The sequence below is a fragment of the Siniperca chuatsi genome, linkage group LG20 (assembly GCF_020085105.1).
Source record: "Siniperca chuatsi isolate FFG_IHB_CAS linkage group LG20, ASM2008510v1, whole genome shotgun sequence".
Taxonomy (NCBI): domain Eukaryota; kingdom Metazoa; phylum Chordata; class Actinopteri; order Centrarchiformes; family Sinipercidae; genus Siniperca; species Siniperca chuatsi.
In genome coordinates this window covers 7,670,419-7,687,964 of record NC_058061.1, presented here as the reverse complement: position 1 = coordinate 7,687,964, position 17,546 = coordinate 7,670,419, and the positions used below count along the sequence as shown (strand labels likewise).

The following is a 17,546-nucleotide window of genomic DNA, read 5'->3' as shown; positions in this document are numbered from 1 at the left end:
CATGCTAACACATTAAACTAAGACGGTGAACATGGCAAACATTATACCTGCTAAACATTGGCATATTAGCATTGTCATTGTGAGTATGAACATGAATGTTGGTACTACACATCAAATGGAAATCCATCCAATACTTGTCGAAACATTTCATTCAAAACCAAAAATGTGAATCTGATGACCTTAGAGGAAAAGTCATTTTCTGGGAACCATCAACATCTGTAAAATGAATTAGATGTTGAGACATTTCATGGGATAAGTGAAAACCTTGACCTTTGGGTCTCCATACTTTTGGCTAAGACAACAGCCTGCATCACTTCACTGAATCAGAAAACGCCCCTTGACCAAATGACTCACGCAGGCAGCGTTTATTCTTTCAAACGTGTGGTTTTTATTTGATAATACTGAATATTTTGTCCTTTGCCTGGACTTACACAAAGCATCAAACACATGCACAGTCCTCTATTCACACAAGGTACCCATTTCTCATTTCTCTACACCTCTCCAAAAAGGATTAATCTCTCTCACTCTCACGTTACTCCAGCGCAAGAGGACCTTCTCACCTCGACACTACAGCTAAAGACATCGTAGACAAAGACAGCAAAAACACACAAAAATCATGACAGGTATAATAACACTGAAAAAATACAAAGTAATGGAAAATGGAAAGAGTTTACTTTTAAATTATGCCTCTAATACTCCGTCATATATATTTTTTTTGTTAATGTAACTTGAGGTGTATAAAACAGCACTGTAAACTTTGATTGAGTAACTTGCTTTCTATGACAGCGATAAAGCTTTCTTTAATAACTGGAAGGAGCAGGAAAGACGCGTCAAAGCTAACATTAAGCATATAAAGACCTTATTACTCATGAAATTAACCATCTGCGAGAATATATTGGCAAATCATGAAACTGCTGTTTGCATTTACAATCAACAGATAATACAAAGACACTGAAATAACATCCCACAAGCTCTTTTTGTTTCCCTTTCACACATAAAATCTGCAAAAAGATCCCTTATATCCGAACCTCTCACACGCCACTTATTTGTTTTTCTTTCATTGCAAGTAATATTTTATCTGTTATGACAAAGAAAGCAAGAATAAGCTTGCATTTGTAAATATATGGATCACCAAAAGCACTCAAAATAGGCGAAATCTGCACCTGAGGTGGATCTGTCAGTCTGGGCGAACGATAATAACTATCACATCAGAGTGCTCAGGCTCTTGTCTTTAATGGAACTCATCCTCAAAAAGTGCAAATCTAGTTCTAATGCAGTAAATAATTATCAAGTAACAACAAAAGTATATGCATAGGTACTGTACAGCTACAGAGTGGGGATAACAAGGGAGAAGGGTGAACATGAGATGAGGAAGCTTGAGAAATTTGGGATATTTCTGATTGGACTGTGGGGCGGTGAAGAGGTGTTGTTTTACCTCATGAGCAGGTTTAAATTTAGAGCGCTCATCTTCACACAGCATAGACTGGTCCAGTGAGGCCTGTGACGGTCACAGGCTTCAGTTAAAATGACTACAGGAAAAGATTTTCACCTAACAAAACCAGAAAAGATCAGTCATGCAAGATGACTCATGTTTCTTTTTTAAAGAAAACAGCTAAGCACTGTTGTGGGCGTCCGACGTCACCAGTGGCCAAACAGCTCCCAGCAGAGAAGATGAGAGAAGCAGTATCTAATAGTGTTCGGAGAGAGGGAGACAATCATTTTAAAAAAGGCAACTTGGAATTTGGCTTTGGAATAAAATGGAGAATGAGGTAATAAAAGTAGAAACACGATGGGTAACAAATGATCGTCCGTAGATAGGGGATTGATTGGTGGAGAGCAGAGCTGTTAAAGAGCTTTGTGGGGCAGGAAGTGCTCTGTCTCATCGAGAATTTATATCCTCCTGACGCCAGCCTCAGGAGGAAGTTACATCATCACTTGACCAGTCTATGTCTCATGATGCTATTTTATTTGTTTTTACAGACGCTGTGTCTGAGAACAACCTCTGAGCCTCTTCAGAGTCAGCTAATGTTGAGCAATGTTGAGGTTGAAAGTGGCCTCATGTTGCTTTCTCTGACCGAAATGCTTACAGACAACAAATACAAAGAGAGGCTAAAGATTGTTTTCAGACCATCAGGTAATTTCAGTCACATTAGCTTTGCCTTTTTATCAAAAATCACTTTGCCCGATGTTATCTTAAATTTCAATGGAATCATTTACATTTATTTTCGCCAGGCTGTGCAGTGGGCAGTCAGGTGTGCCACGTGACTAAGGCTCCTCGCCATCCAGGAACTCCTTCTTGGGCGATGCGACACCACGGTACCAGGAGCAGGAGCCGTCCGCCCTCTTAATGCAGGCGTAGTGGTTGGCCTGGCGTCCGTGCACCTGCTTCTCAATCATCAGGTCCGTCCACAGACACTCCTCTGGAGCGGAGATCTCACAGGGCAAAGAGGGGCAGCGCACAATCTGCAGAGACACACAAAACAATCTCCTTATACTGTGTGCATAATCTGCTGAGTCATGTAAAGTCGAGTTATGATACCATAGTACTTTTTATATACAGCGCAAATACAATAACTGAGTTTCAGTACAAATACCAAAACAATATACCTTATGATATCTTAAAGTTGTAATCCTCGAGAAGTCAAACCCCATTTTATATATTATTTATGGTCAGAACTACCTTAGCACAAGCAATTCACAGTAAACTGATGAAAGCGTATAATCCAGCATAATTTTACCTCAATATCAGCCTCACTGTTTGCTCTCTTAACACCTGGTCAAAGCTGTATTAAGTTACTGCAAATGCAAACGGAACAACCTGCTGCTTCACATTAAAACTGCCGAAACACAGGGTGGCTTTTATTGTGAAGCAGACAGAGGAAATGCAATATATTTGTCTCTGAAGTTAATGCTGACAGCGGTTGTTCATCAAGAATGTGTCTACAAAACAAGATGACGGTCATTTTCGACATGTTGGATCATTTTTTATTTTTTGCAAGGGGGTAATAGAACAAGACGGAGCAGCTACAAGGAACTTGTGGGATGATGGATTTAGGCAGATTACTGACTGACTTCTTTATCAAAACAACATGAGTTTGTTTGGCTGCACTGTAAACAGATACACCAGTTGCTCTACTGTTATATTACTGACAAAGTAGCTGCTCAAGGTGTTTGATGTAGTATTAAAAAACACACTTGGTGTCATCGTCAGTAACCACAGGTGTTGCCAAATCAACCAGGACTGAAATTTATAAGGATTAGGATTATAATTTAAATGTTTTTCTACAAAACCCTTTTTTCATTCAACAGAAGAAGCTCAAATAGATTTATTAAATAAATAAATTTGAAGTTCTCAAATGTTAATTGTTGTCTACTGTACAAGAACTTTGCCTACATAAAATACAGTCTAAAATTGGCAATATTATGATTTAAAGGAATAGTTTGACATTTTCAGAAATAAGCCAAGGGATGGTTAGCTTAGCTTAGCATAGCATAAAGACTGGAAGCAGGGGTAAACAGCTAACCTGGTTTCGTCCAATAGTAACAAAATCCGCCTAACAGCACCTCTAAAGCGCTCTAACACATTTTATTTTGTTTGTTTAGTCCATATAAAAACCGAAGTGCAAAAACAACAATCAATTATTGGGAAAAAATGCAAATCCTCTCATATAAGAAGCTAAAACCAACAAATAACTGGCTTCCCTCCCTCAACTCATTGCTCTGACTTTTGTTGTTGTAGCTGTTGTTGTGGCTCATGTTTCATCTCGTTTGGTCTGTTATGTCTGGTTTTGTACTCTAGGAGGGGAGACTTTGGGAGATAAACCACACATACACAGACAGTCCTCCTCCACTGCCTTACCTTGCATTCACAGCCCATCTGGTAGCGCTGGCTAAGGCCCTTCTTCTGGGTGTTGCTCAAGGAGTCCCAGAGCATGATGTAGTCACACAGGGTCACATGCATGCGCCCGCCGGCCTCAGCCTTGCCTGTAAAAAAAAAAAAAAAAAAAAAGAGACAGGGATAAAAGCTTTTACAATGACAGAAAATTCAGACATAACAAGCATACATGCACAAAAACACCAACACCCAGCTCCTGATGCATCAATATAAGTACACTCATTGGACAAAAGGTCACAGACAACAGATTCCCAAGTAAAACTGATTAAATCTGTTACTTTTCAGACACACAGACAACCTGTCCTCGAATTTATGTTTTACGCACAAGCGGCACCAGTCAAAACAAGAAGATATTTCAAGTTGAGTTTACAGATCTGCCGAGGCCGCGACCTCTCCACGTCACCACTATCTGTCTGCAGAGCAACTCTCAACATGTTAAAATGTCTTTACAGTATGTCCTCGCAGACGGGACTGACTCACGTTTCACTGCAACTCTTCCAACTGTTAACCCTTCGAACTGGACAAAGGATGAATCATTTTAAAAGATGCCCCGGTCGGCAGAAAATTAACTTTCCCACTGCCCTACATCTTGAAAAAAAAAAAGGAGTCTGAAAGAGAGGAAACGCTGGCTTCAGCAGTTCCTCCTCTTACAACTCTATGTAATTAGGGGCGAGTGTTTGCGGGTGCATGTCTGTCTGCGATGGGGAAACCAGAGCATGCATGACATCATGATCCTCTGCGTCTCCTCTACTCGCTGTACTATATCTCATTCTGCTGCTGACTGCCTGTGCTGCTTTCAATAACAATACCAGCCAGATTTAGCATGCAAACATTAAAAAGGAATAGTTTGACTTTTTTGGAAATATGCTTATTCTCTACCTGGTGGAGAGTTGGATGAGAAGATTGATGCCACTCTCATATCTGTCCGTTAAATAAGGCTACAGCAAACAGCCGGTTAGTCTAGCTTAGCATAAATACAGGAGACAAGGGGAAACAGCTAACCTGGCTCTGTCCAAAGGTAACAAAATCCACCTGCCAGCACCTCTAAAGCGCAACGCACAGCACATTTAATTCGAACAAAACCGAAGTGTAACAACAAATATTCCATTTTTACGAGGGATTATGTGCTGGACTATTTCTTGGCCAGTCACAGTAACTAGTCTGGCACATAACCCCCCTTAAAATGGTAAAATTGCAGTTTTCCACTTTGGTTTTGTACGGATTAAATAAAAGAGATATAAAGTGTTAATCACTGTAGTGGAAGAAAGGCCTTGGGGTTAAAGATCTGTGAAAGTGAATTTGGATACAAGGTCATAGACGGTCACTAAGTCATAATACATCCAGTCTACTAGATAATGTTTCCTTCAGGCTGTTATCTTGTAGAGTGAAATATTTTATTTTCATTTCATGGTCATTTCACCTCGAGCAGGGAGAACAAGATATACAGTACGTACATTTACAAATCTCAGGAGTTCAAGCTGTAGCATGACAGACAAGGTCACTCCCAGTCTCCACAGGGTTTAGTCAGCAGCGTATCATTACCCATAATTAACATCAACAGTTACTCCTCCAACACACAAAATGGCCTGTTAGTCTTTATTCGATCTCATGTTTGTCTGCCCGGCTGTTTACATCTGGAGGTCAATATCTGATTACCTGTCTGTGAATCCGTGTTGCTTTCCTATTTGTCTGTCTGTTTTTTTATTCTTTCACTTTTTGTTTGTGTGTTGAATCTTAGCTTATGCACCAAAAACTAACATCAAAGGTGTCTTACTTTACAATATCATACTCCTTACTCACACGTCCACATCATCTGCTAAAGGCAAAGTAATCACTGTAGCATTTGTATTATTATTCTATGTACATTTTTTCAATTTGAAATACAGAGCAGCTGGACTTCTATTTAGCTTTAAAGCTGCTAAAAGCTCTAATCTTCTCACATTAAGATTACTGTAATGATTTTTTATTACTCTAGCGAGTATTTTTGGGGGCATTTTGGCTTTTTTTTTTAAATTAAATAGCACAATGGAGAGGCAGGAAGTATGGTGGTAGGGAGGGGAATGACATCCAACAAAGGTTCCAACTTTAAACTTTTTTTTTTCAATTAAAATTGAAAGTTGACCAGAATCAAACCGGCATGTTGTATGTGTTGTATGTGTTATAGGTAGTCAATGGACAACCAAACGAGTATTTTTAGATAAGTAAATTCTTCATTTAGGATATAAAACAGTCAAATACTATTAACAGAGATATAAAACAGAGAAAAGATGCAAATCTTCTCATTTGAGAAGCTGGAGCAAATATTTGCTATTTTTACTAGATAAATTACTTAAATAATTACTTGATTGTTAAAACTGAATGCCAATCTGCAATAAAGTGATTGACTAAAAGCTAAATGCTTAAAAGGAATAGTTCAACATTTCGGAAAATATGCTTATTCGCCTTCTTGCCAGGAGTTAGATGAGAAGATTGATACCACTCTTACTGTACACCGAGTTTGGGGCTACAGCCAGCAGCCAATTAGCTTAGCTTAACATAAAGACTGTAAACAGGAGTAAACAACTAGCATGGCTCTGTCCAAAGGTAACAAAATCTGCCTACCAGCACCTCTAAAGCTCATTAATAAACACGTTATATCTTGTTTGTTTATTCCGTACAAAAAGTGTAAGAATGTCAAGATGAGTACATTTAATGTGTAAAGATTAAACAAACAAGACATAATGTGTTAATCGGTGAGCTTAAGAGGTGTTAGTTGGTGGAGCTGTTTCCAGTCTTTATGCTAAGCTAAGCTAACCATCCCATGGCTCTATAGCTTCATACTTACTACTCTCAAATCTGCGTTATCAGTCTTCTCAAATAAGTGTATTTCCCAAAATGTTGAACTATTCCTTTAAGTGTTAGCATGGGCCACCAATGACTTGCCACAAACACATTTTCGGATTTAGTAACACACCTGAGATCAAGTACTCCTTCTTGCCGTTGGCATCCAGGGTAACGCCACAGACAGCGGACACAGGAGCAGTGAAGACAGCCTCGATGTCCTCGTTAGGCCCCTTGAACATCTGGAACAAAACCATAGCGAGGGGGGTCAAAGGTCAAATTAAGGAGTCAAAGTCTGAGCATCATACCCTTTTGACTAAAATACTAGGAGGCATCTGGTGGATATTCTATCAAGTTAAGGATTTAAATTTGATGAGTGTATTCTTACCTTGATCTGTTTGACCTCATACTGGATCCTCTTGATGGGGTTCCCATAGATATCATTTCCAGAATCCACCTCTCTCTCTCCCACCACCTTTGCTCGAATCACTGTTAGGGAAACATAGGAACATGGCATCAGATCACATGGGGTTATATGATCCCACCATCAAAAGAAAGAAAGTAGATGCTAAAAAGATAATACCACTTCCAATAAATGGATGCAGAAAAAGTGCTGATATAAGAAACCAGATATGTGAACAACAACTAAAATCATGGACCAAGTCTGCTCATGTGAGAAGACTAGTGCTTGGCTGATATAAGTTCATTGCAGATATAGCTATTGGTATCGGCGTACATGTCTGCTGATAAAAGCTAAGAAACTGAAGTACAGAAATGCCAAAGATAGGTTTTGAAACAGTGTCACCATTATATAGTTTGTCCACCAGAGAGTAGTAACAAGTTTATTTTTCCAACTCGCCCACATTTCTTGGTTACAAAAATGCAAGGAAGCCTCATCAAAAATGTTTGTGTTACAGGCTGTGTAAAGAAAATTATCGGTACCGGCTTTAAAAATCCAGTATTGGTCAGGCTATGGAAAAGACCTTTGTCAGAAAATAGCCACCAAATAAGAACCAATTAACATTTTTGAAAGCTGCCATTGATGAAAAACACTTTTTTCTCCTCTCTGGAGTTATGAACACAAAAACTGTCCATCCATCAATTACCTATATCTACTTATGTTTTGCAGGGCTGCTAGAACACAAAAACTGGCAAAAACATATCAATATATTTGAATCACAACCAGAGCGATACGGATAAAATTAATGTCACAATATTGATAAGAGTATTTTTCTGATTCTGATAAATCTCACAACATGGCAGATACTCCGCCACCAGCAGTTGGTTTCAGTTGAACATTCTGTTGCTAGTAGCAACCGCTACTGGCACAGTTCCATAGCAGTTTAACTGACATTGTTACATCCACCATTTTGTCAAAAGGGTGACCAAGCAATTTCGACAGACATCTTTTATCTTCTCCCCAGATGCCCTTGTTGGAGCACTATCTGTAGGTACTGCTCTTATTACAGATGTTTTGTGACTGTTCACTTGTGAGAATTTAGTTTCTCTATGATTAGCTTACTGCTAACCAAACTAGCCACTATGCTAGCTGTCTGGAGCTAATGTTTTGCTAATACAACATTCTAAGTAAGTGCTGAATTACTGTTGTGTATTTGACTCTTTTTACTTTTACTCTTGTGGATTTTGTATGTATGTTTACTAGATTAATTACGGTGTTGTACTTCCTATGAGAACTTAATGTTTAACTGGTGATACTTCGTCCTGACATGGAGCACAATGTAATCAATCTGACAGCTATTTTGTGAATCCAGTGTTCTTGTTACTGTACTAACTCATCTCTACAATACCTTTGATCTAACTCTTATTTATAGAATCTCATCATTTTCTGATTTGTAATCACTATCATTGAATTTATTGTCCAATGCTGTTTTCACAGTTTCACATTGACTTCCAATAAAAACTACACAGGCCAACATCTGTCTTAAACTTTTATTGGAAGTGTGTTTAGCTTGCTGCATAGCTCTGCACCTACATATATAGTGAGGGCAGAAGAGCTAATGTTGGCAAAATTACATATAAAGTGATCAAACTTATGATTTCTTTCTTTCTTTCTTTCTTTCTTTCAGGGACAATGCACATTGATCAACCTCACTGTAAATGTGCCAAATGCTGATTTTCAACTGTTGTCCCTTGACCAGATGTTAAATTAGCCATTAAAATGATCAATGCAAAAAAACTGTATTCCACAGTGAAACAAAAACTTTAAACAACTAATTTTGTTAGTTTGTAACTACAGTTAGCTTGGAAACATTCATTTAAACAACAGAATTAAAAATGATAACAACTAACGACCAGTTTCATTATTGATTAATATAATATAGTATTTTACAGATAAATCAGTTAATTGTTTGGTCTATAAAATATCAGATATTAGCAAAAATACTCATCACAATTACACAAATCCCAATCTTGTTTTCTCCGACCAACATTTCCAAACCCAGAGGTATTCAGTTTACAACGGCATGAAACAGAGAAAAGCAACAAATTCTCACATCAGAGAAACTGACACCAGGGAATATCTGTCATTTTTGCTTGTGAAATGACTCAAACAATTAATAGATTATCAGCTGCGGATTACTTCTCTGTCTGATTAAATCGACTGATCGCTTACGCTGTAAAGATAAGATTATAACATCATGACATGATTTCCACCGACAGTTGTTAATACTGAAACATCACCCAAGCCTCAGATTCTTGTTCACCACATCCCAGGCTAACAAAAGGGCAGATGGACAACAACCAAAACAACCTCCACAGCTGCCTGAAGTCTCATGTGCACACACCACACCGAGGCACAGCACTGACAATAAAAAATGAGCTGGAGTAACTCAGCTTGGGCATCAACAGTAGCCCAGTCAATGAAAACCCAACTTAAGGTTTCTATTGGGTCTAAAACTGCATGAGGGCCAGACACATAAACTGACTTGGCCTGTAACACGACCCTTCCTGCCCCCAAACATGACCAGGAAACCGTCACAGAACCAGAATTAAGGAATATGAAAACAAATACAACTTGAAAGCTGATATACAGATAAAGAGTAGGCCAGAGGCATGTTTCTCACGCGTGTGTGTGTGTGTGTGTGTGTGTGTGTGTGTGTGTATAGTGTTATTTTAATGGCCTGACTGACTACTTCAAGCTTCAGCTATGCTTCGGGCATTTATTCAGAATGGAAAATATGAGCAATAGAGAAAAAAACCCAACATAAAATAAGCAGGAACAGAGGACACGTACACATAGATAAACACACACACACATAAACACACACACACACACAGTTGACTGCTGTTGCTCTTGCACCCTTGGGTTCAGTTTATGGCTTGGAGCAGACACAAATATGGGGGTTCATGGCTCCCAGAGTTAATAGCGTCTCTCGTTCTTCTGCTCCTTCCCTCGCCACTTCCTTTCCCCCTTTTCATTCCTCCCCCCTGGTACAAACATGCATGCTTTTCTGCACATGTAACTACGACTACATTGTTTATGCTGCAACTAACATTGGTTTTCTAGATTGATTGATCGTTTAATCTGCAAAATGTCAGAAAAGTGAAAAATGGCCATCACGTTTTCTCTGAGCCGAAGGTGACATCTTCAAGTGGCTTGTTTTGTCCGCCAACAAACCAAAACCCCAAAATATTAAATTTTACGATGTCATGAAACAGAGAAAAACAGCAAATCGTCAGATTTGAGAAGGTAGATCTAGTAAATGTTTGGTATTTGTGTTCAATAAATTACTTAAATAATTAATCAACTATCAAAATTTATGTCAATTAATTTTTCTGAGCAGGGAAGCATGGTACCATCCCGTTAGCATTGGGGTTCAGTAGCATTATCAGACTTTCCCGCGACAAAACAGAGGCGTTAAATCCATCCACATCCTGACACATCTCATCCGGTGATCAATTAAGTTAGCAGGTGACAAACAATAGTCACAGTGATTAAATATATGGCATTTACTGTGTGAGATAGCGCTGCTGCTCTATAAATAAATAAATCTATTAATGCAGGTTTGAATAACAAAAGTTATAAATAACTTAATGTTTAAGAAGTAAAACCTAGAAAGGTGACATCCAAAGAAAAAGTTTTGCCAAACAAATTACATATTTGCAATTGGGACAAATTACTTCCTGAATGTTTGATTCACTGCTAATAAAAGAGAAGGAGGAGATAAAGATAAGATAAGAGATATGTTAAGTTTTTTTGTTTGTTTTTTAAACCAACTTGGATGCAGGAAGATACAAAATGAAAACTTCTGCATTTTAGTTACACAGTTGATGCTTATGCAAATATGCAGCAACAGCCAGAGTATACACATAAACACACACACGCAGCAGTATACCTGGCTGGCACTCTCTCCTGCATTCCTCAGTTTTTCCGCTCTCATTTCCTGACCTCATTCTGAGCCACAAACTAACGAGCAAAGAAATCAGCAGCAGGACACAATACTGAGGGGAAATTACCCTGTTGTTCACAATGGATTGCTATTATGGGAGCTTATCTGTCCACCTTGGCGTTGCAGACATGTTTACCTCTCAGTTTCCCCCTGTAATAAAGCCAGAGCGGATGACCCTGTGCAGTCTAAACAGCGTATTGCGGAGGCAGCAGACTACACAGCGTGATGCTATAACAGCACGACTACTGGGGGCCTGCAGGCGGCTGAGCTTCACCGCAGGTTGATCCTTAAGCCATCTGATCACCAGCAGTCAATCAGCAGCCGGGAGCCCCCTCCATAAACCGCCAGCTGACCCACATTTCGATTGCTCCCCTACCCTCCCGATCAGGACGTCTAATGACTTATACATGCGTATCAGTTGCACTATGCAATGTTTTCCATGCAAACCCCATATGAACACACACACACACACACACACACACACCACATCCTCAGTGCCCCCCTGTTCAATCCACCGCATGACTATCCGTTTCTTTTTTCATACTCCAGTGACCACCAAATCATCCCTGACTTTCCTGATGTGGTTTGTAGCTCCATGTGGCCCTTCTGACCAGAGACGAACCGCCCTCAAACACAATTCAACCGGTCTCCTGACTTCTCACAACATCTGTATGAAGACCTGTGCAGCAAAGTCGAAAGCTCTGGTTTCCTTTGTGAGGTCTTCATGATACAGTTACTGGAGCTGCACTGCTGTCAGTGCAGGAGAGACTGACTTAGACTGACCAAAGTGATATTATCAACCAATATTGGCTTTTTATGTTTTTATGCATACTTGTTCTGTAATTCTAGTGTAATATATTGTTATTTGTGTTTTTATTTATAATATTATAGTGCTGCAGCTTACAATTATTTTCATTATTGATTAAAAAATGAATTAAAATTGTGAAAAATATCCATCAGAATCTCCCAGAGCCTGAGGTGAAATATTCAAATTGCTTGTTTTGCCCAACTAACACAAAAGTATTCAATTTGCAATGAAATAAAATTGAGAAAAGCAGCAAATCCTCGCATTTGAGAAGCTGGAACCAGCAAATGTTTGGTATTTCTGATTGATGAACTTTCAAAATTGGTTGCTTGTAGACTTATCAATCGATCAGCCAATTGTTTTAGTACTAATATTTAAAGCAGCATTAATAGATTATTTTGTCACTTAGCGGAATTGGAACAAGATGTAAACAACACTGACATAATGACCTTTTAAGTTAATATGGTGCAAACAGTTGCCTGTTTACATACAGCTGATACGGAGCAACATTATCATTCATTTGGAGTTGTGTTTCTGGTAAGTTCAATATTCACTCTCTTTAGGGGTCTCTCCCAACTCCTGATCTGCCTCTTTAGCTGCTAAAGGCTCCACTATGCTCACCAGCTAGTCGCTAACTGTGTCTGTCTGCCTTTTGGTGCCGAGCAGGTAGGTGAAAACAGCTGCCTGCTGTGGCTGGAAACGACACTGATTGAGACTGAACCGAAATGTGGGCCAGAAAACCAAAACAATGAGCTGAACAATGCTTAACGGACCCATAGAGCTGAGGGGAACTGCAGTTGGGTGATTCACATTCCACATTATCATTTGAGCCAATGTTTTTATAGAAATGTCAATTAGTGCAGCTTTAATTTCCAGTTTACTGTTCAACGTGTACACTTATATTTATTTTCCCTGTTGTTTACTGCTGAACTGGAAAACATGTTTACAAATCCTTATGACAATTCTTTGTGAACCAGATATGAGGGATCCTTGCAAAAATGTTTATGTAAACACAATTTAAATACAAATATTGGCTGATATGTTATCCAGTTGTTTCTACTCTACAATATAGCTAATGGTCTAAAAAAAAAATAAACAAAAATAATTTGTATCCATCAGGCTCTTTCAAATATCTGCCAAGACACACTGATATATTTTCAAGAGAGCAACTTGAGGTTTTGCATCACAGGCTTAAACTTCGGTTTTCAGGACACTGTTTTTCTTATGATGTATGTTAAGTACATTTCATGAAGAAAAACATGTCAATATTTCTATAAATGGAGACGTGTACAGTTGGTGTGTTGTTGCATGTCCACTGCTGCAGACAGCGGGGTGGACTCTGGTCTAACTGGGCAGGGCTGCTGGGGAAGTTCCCCTTTGTGGGCAACAGATTTATACGAAAAGAGGATGTGCGTTTGAGTGAGTGTGTGATTGTGTGGTAGGTGCATGACACTGCTGGATCTTTATGGCTTGCGGTCTGACCTGGGGCATCGTTTAGTATGAAAAACAGAAGGTGACACACACACACGCGCGCACGTACATGCTGCTGGTCCCTGCATGTACAGTATGTGTGTGAACATGCAAACGAGTGGGGTCCCTTTTCACCAAAAAACCCCAAAAACAAATATCAATTGTCAGACCACATAACTGTTGACAATGTCGCTTTGTTGTTGCCTACATGCACATTCTGGGCAACCAGACAACCAACTCTATTCTGATTCTCTGCTTGTTTCAAGCCTGCAAAACCCATTTCAACCCTGCTTGTCCTCTCTCTACGGTCCAGCCTTTACATCTGCCTGTGGAGATTGAGTCACACCTGAAAATCAAGCGGCCATTTTGCAATAAGATAGTACACAGATCTTATCTGCAAACACACACACACACACACCAGCGCATGTGGAAGTGTGTGAATAAGGAGTCAAAAGCAGGAAGAAAAGATGGAGCCAGAGTAGTGTGGTCTTGAAGTTTCTCATTCTCAAGGATACCATGCATATTTTAACTTCGACCGTGACTTTTATTGCTTTTTCCCCCTAAAATACACCCTGGACTGACAGCCAGATGTCATGGATGCATGGCAGCAGGCCTACAGTCGTCTATTTGGGCTGTGAAAGTGTGTGTGTGTGTGTGTGTGTGTGTCCCTGCATTACACCGGAGCAAAGTTGGGAAAACCCCAGCAGCATTCCTGTAATTCCTCCCAGCACCAACCCTCACAGGAAGAAACAGAGCAGGAATGGAAATAAAAAAAATAGAGGAAAGCTTGTGGTGTGACATATTCTGTGGTTGAGATTCAACCCCTGAAATTTCTCTTCGCATTCTCCATCCCTTGTCCTCCTCTCCGCTCTTTCCCTCCTTGTCTCTTTCTTTTCCTCTCTTGTGCCACGTTGCCCTGCAGAAGCCAGGCGACGCTGCTTCGTCCCGGAGCTGCTGAGGGTGAAGCCTGGTAAACACACACACACACACACACACACACACACACACACACACACACACACACACACACTCTGCTCCAGACCTGAGACATTATGTACAGCGAAGGTCCCTCCATGACTCCTTCCTGTATGTTACACTGACTTACACAAACATAGTGCACTTACACCCTGATACAACAGTATAATCCTCTTATTGCGGGTTCTACAGGACTATACTGAGATGTTACAATGAAATCAGAAGAGATAATTACCATAAAGTTCATTATGGTCATTATTAACTCATCAGTGAGTGACACAGGTGCACTTTTAACTCCTTAATGTGATGTTAAAATTTATTTTATGTGGACTTTACTTCAAAATGAGCATGCGTTTGTGTTTGTGGGTGTGTGTGTCCCTTCAAAGCATGACTCCATGACACCCAAACAACATTTTTTTTTTAATTTTTATTCCTGTGTCCCAAATGGCTACTTTGGCATTTCAGAGGTATATGCTTGTCACCGTGACATGACGAAATATGGCAATGGGAGCTGCGTGTGTCTGCAATGTGAATGCAATGCAAACTGTCGGGCCATGGCCTTGAGGAGCAACACCCTCCACCTTCAGGCTTTCTAGCGGTTTCCAGCAGCGTCTGTGAACCCATTCAGGGCGCACCGGAGACGGGCTGAGCGGCTGCAAACCGCCGCCGTCATCCGTGCAGGAGCCTGGTGCAACATGGGTAAACAACAACAACAGTCCCCGGTGCTGTACTCACCTACATCGGCGTTGCAGAACGCCTGTTGCGGATGTACCGGAGCGCAGCTGCAGGCTTCCGCGAGCTCCTCCGCCCGCCACAGAACCAGCAGCGCGAGCGTGCAAAGGAAGCCGTTAACGCAAAACGGCATTTTTATAAACACTGATGCGACGTTTTTTTCACCCTCTTCGTTGCTGTGTGCTGCGCAGATGCGTTGCAGTGTAGGTCCAGCGGCAGGCAGCAGCGTCCCCCCCTCCGCTTTTTTCCTTTCTTTTTTTAACCGACAGAGACCTGGCGACGTCAACAACACCGGATGGTCTGCCCGCTGAGCTCCGTTATGAACGTGAGGTTTCACTGTGTGCTCGGTGGCCCTCGGAGGTGCCTGCGCAGCTGTTTATCTTTCGGGAGTGTTTTCGTTTATGGGATCAAGGCGGTTTTATAAAGCTGCTCGTGCGGCTCCTCCCCCCGGCGGTAACGGCCGAACCGGCAGGGGGCGCTGCGTCCTCCGGCTGGGACAACCGGAGCTGCTGCTTCAATCTGAGGGTCCCTGAGACTCTGATATTTGTTGCATATCTCAAAAATCAGTGGTGGGATGTAACTACTTCTACTGAAGTACTGTACTTAAGTAGGTACATGTACTTTACTCGAGTATTTCCCTTTTATGCTACTTTACACTTCTACTCAAAATATTGGCAAATATTGTACTTTTTACTGCACTACATTTGTCTGACAGCTTTAGTTACTTTTCAGATTACACTTTTTCACACCCTTCCTGTCCAGTGAAAACCATGCATCTCCATATTTGGTGATTCTCCTACTTCTTAATAAACTATTAAGCTAAATAAACTATTTAAAAGCTCTTGGATCAGCTGGAAAATGCATCGTCACAAAGCTAAGCTGTTTTTCTGAGCTCATGAAAAGTTGACTTTTTAAGAGATACGTGGTTCTCACAGGACAGCGACGCTACAAACATATGAAGATCTTATAGAAGATGATGCATTGCTGCAGATTAAACTACCCAACAGTATATAAAATAGTTAAAATTAGCTCAACCTTAAAAACATCTACAGCAGTAAAATGCAACAAACACATTAATGCAGCTGTAATATTAATCCAGATACATCAGATTTAGTAAAACACTGACTGGGAACATTTTTGTTGAGTATTATTATTACAGCATGGTATAGCTACTTTTCTGAATGCTTCTTCCACTGCTGCTCAAAATATACTACTTTTCAGCAGTATAAACAATTAATAGCCATGAAATAAACATTTGTATATTTGTAATTTTAACTAGTACTTCATAAACTATGTGTGTAGAGAAATAGGAAGACAATTCAATGATGGAAGATTACTGCTTCTGAAACATCCGGTTTGGTCTGAAATCTGTCACTGAAGATGCTGAGCTTCCTCATTCTGTCTGCAGTGGTGGATTGTGTTTACCTAAGCACTGGTACTTGCACTTCACTTGAGTATTTCCATTTTATGCCAATTTATACGTCTAACGGTTGAGATGTAAGCAGTCTATTTTGTCCAGTTCTCAACAAATGCATCCTTCTGGGTTGTCAAGTTGAAAGTAATTCTTTCCTATACATACATGAAATTCTCACCAGATGTTGGTAACAACCCATGCAATCCACACATGCAAAGAAATCTAACCATAGATGTCCATAAATTAAGTTATGTATAATAATGTGAAATGACAGGGGGAAAAGTATTGAACACGCTTACTGAAATTCAATTAATACTTTGTACAAAAGCCTTTGTTGGTAACGACTGCTTCCAGACGCCTCCTGTATGGAGAAATGTGTTGCATGCATTGCTGAAGTGTGATTTCTTCTTCAAATCTTGAAGTTTCCGTGGGCCTCTTCAATGAACTCTGATCTTTAGTTCTTTCCATAGATTTTCAATTGGATTCAGGTCAGGTGATTGGCTGGGCCATTCTAGCAGCTTTATTGTCTGGCTGAAATGTCCACCCTCGTTTCATCTTCATCATCCTGGTAGATGGCAGCAGATTTTTAATCAAGAATGTCTCATTACATTTTACCGTTCATCCTTCCTTCAATTATATGAAGTTTGTCAGTACCGTATGCTGAAAAACAGCCCCACACCATGACGTTTCCACCTCCAAACTTCACTGTTGGTGTGGTGTTTTGGGGGTGATGTGCAGTGCCATTTCTCCTCCAAACATGGTGTGCATTATGGCATCCAAAGAGTTCCATTTTGGTCTCATCTGACCAGACTATATTCTCCCAGTATGTCACAGGCTTGTCCAAATGTTGTGCAGCAAACTTTAAACAAGCTTCAACATGCTTTTCCTTCAGTAATGGAGTCTTGCGTGGTGTGCATACAGGCCGTGGCGGTTGAGTGCATTACTTATCGTTTTCTTTGAAACAATTGTACCTGCTATTTCTGAAACTGTCCACAAGTGGTCCTTGGCTCTTGAACGACTCTTCTG

General features: G+C 40.2%; 1 protein-coding gene across 2 annotated transcripts; it reads right to left on the bottom strand.

Annotated features, from left to right (window-relative positions):
* Nucleotides 1-368: 368 nt before the first annotated feature.
* On the bottom strand, nucleotides 369-15,556 carry timp2a (TIMP metallopeptidase inhibitor 2a). Of its 2 annotated transcripts, XM_044177837.1 has the most exons (6): nucleotides 15,110-15,518; nucleotides 7,104-7,204; nucleotides 6,849-6,957; nucleotides 3,860-3,984; nucleotides 2,218-2,463; nucleotides 369-1,687 (listed from the first exon to the last, which is right to left on the bottom strand). In XM_044177837.1, the coding sequence occupies exons 1-5, from the start codon at nucleotides 15,237-15,239 to the stop codon at nucleotides 2,266-2,268; spliced, it is 663 nt and encodes a 220-aa protein (XP_044033772.1). In that variant the 5' UTR covers nucleotides 15,240-15,518; the 3' UTR covers nucleotides 369-1,687; nucleotides 2,218-2,265. The 2 variants fall into 2 exon arrangements, with proteins under 2 accessions (XP_044033772.1, XP_044033771.1); XM_044177836.1 differs by having other exon boundaries at nucleotides 369-2,463; nucleotides 15,110-15,556.
* Between the last annotated feature and the right edge of the window lie 1,990 nt (nucleotides 15,557-17,546).